Source organism: Salvelinus sp. IW2-2015, unplaced genomic scaffold (assembly GCF_002910315.2).
Source record: "Salvelinus sp. IW2-2015 unplaced genomic scaffold, ASM291031v2 Un_scaffold10332, whole genome shotgun sequence".
Taxonomy (NCBI): Eukaryota; Metazoa; Chordata; class Actinopteri; order Salmoniformes; family Salmonidae; genus Salvelinus; species Salvelinus sp. IW2-2015.
Genome location: NW_019951590.1, coordinates 1 through 3,049, shown reverse-complemented (window position 1 = coordinate 3,049; position 3,049 = coordinate 1). Strand labels below are relative to the sequence as shown.

Genomic DNA, 3,049 nt, shown 5'->3' with positions numbered 1-3,049 from the left:
AAATGTGAAATGTTTTCCTCCCCAGGTTCTAAGAAACAAAGGTGTATATGAAAATGTCAAGTTTGTACAACAAGAGAACTTCTGGGTCGGGCCCAGTTCAGTAAGCACATTCACATTGCTCCCCTTTTTTTCATTCAAACATTCTGTTCCGTGACCAGATGTGTCCGATCCTTTCAGTTTGGAAGGTACTTATGTGAGTGCTTTAACTAGGCCTGATAAAGTGATGGTGTTCTATGTGTCTATTCCTCACTGTCTGCATGCCATCTGTCTCCCTCGTTAGGAGGCTCTGATCCACCTGGGGGCCAAGTACTCTCCCTGCATGCGTCAGGACCAGCAGGTGCACGACCTGATCCGGGACAAGAGAGACATAGAGAGAGACTCTGCCTGCTGTGTACGCAACGACCGCTCCGGCTGTCTACAGACCTCAGAGGAGGAGTGTTCGGTGAGTCGTGAATCTCTCTCCGTCTCTCTCACTCACTCTCTCTACCTCACTCTTTTGTACTCTACCTCCACGAGTGATCTATTCAGGGGTCGATATTTTTACCTTTCCATCTTTGTTTTGTCTCAGAGTACTCTGGCCGTGTGGGTGAAGTGGCCGCGGCATCACAGCACCCCTCAGCTGGAGGGCCAAGACAGGCAGTACGGCTCAGTGTGCCATCAGGACCCCCGGTGAGAGAACCACTCTTACATTCAGCAGTACGCCGTCACACTCCTCATGCTACTGTAGTTACACTGTGTGTTTATTGGGACCACTGACTGAACTGTGTATCCATACTAATATTTCATWKATATTTTTCACCCCACAACAGGATTTGTCTAGAGCCAGCWTCGGTGGCACCGCATGAATGGCCTGATGACATCACCAAGTGGCCAGTGAGTATTGTGGAACCCCATTGGTCATGATGAGAGGGTGAGAGGTCAGAGGACCTGTTAATCAGTCAGTGTCTCACTGTTTCCTCTGGCTGTGTTTTTAGGTTTGCACCAGGTACAACACAGGGAACCACACCAACCTGCCTCACATAGACTGCACCATCACAGGCCGGCCCTGCTGCATCGGCACAAAAGGGAGGTGAGGAGAGCCTACATACAAAACCAAACATGCAAACATTCACGCCAGACACAACACACACATTCCTGTGAGTCTATTTACTATTGACACTGTGGTGTTGATTTGCCTATGTCTGTGGTACATGTAGTTGGTAGATGGATGTTTAAACAAGGCAGGGGCTGCATCTCAATAATCTATATGGACTTCCTCTCCCCTCTTGCCTTCATTTTCACTGATCTGGTAAAGCAGCAGTATGTAAGCAGTGTAGTGGTCACCATGTGTCTTGTTCATGACCTATCAGTGCACATGACGGGGAGGAGTCAAGGGAGTGTGTGGTCATGAGGTCATGCTGTGGTTCTCCTGTTCCTCAGGTGTGAGATCACGTCCAGGGAGTATTGTGACTTCATGATGGGCTACTTCCACGAGGAGGCTACTCTCTGCTCCCAAGTAAGTAAGCATCGCTCTACTCAATGAACATCTGACTATTACGTTGCGTTAGGATATTGCCAAGTCATCTTTAGTGGCTAGCTAGTGTGATGGATACGATAGCCCCAGTCCTACAAAGACATAACCCAGACCATAACCCCGACCCCGTTCCAACTAGGCTAATGAAACAGGCTGAGTCGGAGGCAGCCGTTGAGGAGCAGAGGAAGATCTAAGCTGTGAGAGTGGATAGTGTTTAATCACCATAAAGGGTGCCATACAATTCCCTACTGAGTAAGCAAATTGTCCTCACTGTAATCCCCTCCGCTCTGAGGTACAGAAAATCCAGGGCACAAGTAAATATATTCACACAGAAGGTTCTTCATTATAAATATGATGTATTCATTCCACAATATGTGTCAAATGAAAATGCATCCTCTAGTACTTGCAGTGACATCCTTATCTTAGAATAGCTTGACAGTAAAAAAAAGTTATTGTAAATTCAGTGGGTATCAGTTATGCTATTGTGTGTGCGGTTTCGCGTGTGTGAATGTGTGTGTGTGTGTGTGTGTGTGAATATGTGTATGTGTGTGAGTGTGTGAGAGTGTGCCAACAGAGACAAAGAGAGCGATGGTGTCCTGTAGGTGACGTATTCTACCTCCTCCCCCAGGTTCACTGCATGGATGATGTGTGTGGCCTGCTGCCTTTCCTCAACCCAGAGATCCCAGACCAGTTCTACAGACTGTGGCTCTCTCTCTTCCTGCACGCTGGGTAAGTGGCTGCCTGCCTCTGCCATTTCATCACAAACCTCTGTCCATCCTAGCAGCATTTAATACATTTGACCGGTACTGTACTGTTAGACATCCCTGGTGCAGCTGTATTATAATGAAGCAGAAGGGTGGCCTACGATTCGTTCCATTCGGTGACCAATTATGTGTCCTCTCACTGATTCATTATGTTTCATGTACACGTTCTCCAATAACTCCTTCTTCAAGCCCCTCATTAATGTCTTTGACTTCTTCAGTCAGAATGTCAGTGGTTCCACAGCGCAGAAGTCGTGATCCTATTAGTAGAAGGAGCTGAGTAGCAGTCCTCCTTCATATCTCTGCTGCCTCTTATCTGTCTCTGCTCTCCTCTCTCTCCTCTCCGGGGTAATTAAAGGAAGTGTCCTCTCTGCAGGCAGCAGCCCTCATTAGGCTTGAGGAGATAGACAGACAGCAGAGAAATGTTGATGCTGGATAAACTAGAGATCCCTGGTTGGCTGGCTGTGGAGGTGTCTTCTCACAGCAGCTGGATTAGCTGGAACCCTACATCACCTGCAGAGGACATACTCTTACATTCACGAGCATACACGCTGTAGGATCCTTCACATCATGGTGTAACGTGTCTTTCTGTCCCCCTGTAGGATCCTTCACATCATGGTGTAAAGTGTCTTTCTGTCCCCCTGTAGGATCCTTCACATCATGGTGTAACGTGTCTTTCTGTCTCCCTGTAGGATCCTTCACTGCGTGGTGTAACGTGTCTTTCTGTCCCCCTGTAGGATCCTTCACATCATGGTGTAACGTGTCTTTCTGTCCC

The 3,049-nt window shown here is 47.7% G+C and overlaps 1 protein-coding gene across 1 annotated transcript in view; it reads left to right on the top strand.

Annotated features, from left to right (window-relative positions):
* Positions 1-2,470, top strand: part of LOC112079926 (inactive rhomboid protein 1) — a 6,918-nt gene extending 4,448 nt beyond the window's left edge. The window contains exons 2-8 of the mRNA XM_024145730.2: positions 26-100; positions 281-442; positions 569-669; positions 810-873; positions 975-1,069; positions 1,420-1,495; positions 2,142-2,470. Of these exons, the coding sequence (XP_024001498.2) occupies positions 26-100; positions 281-442; positions 569-669; positions 810-873; positions 975-1,069; positions 1,420-1,495; positions 2,142-2,246 (678 nt within the window). The 3' untranslated portion in view covers positions 2,247-2,470. The remainder of the gene's footprint in view (positions 1-25; positions 101-280; positions 443-568; positions 670-809; positions 874-974; positions 1,070-1,419; positions 1,496-2,141) is intronic.
* The last annotated feature ends 579 nt before the right edge of the window (positions 2,471-3,049 follow it).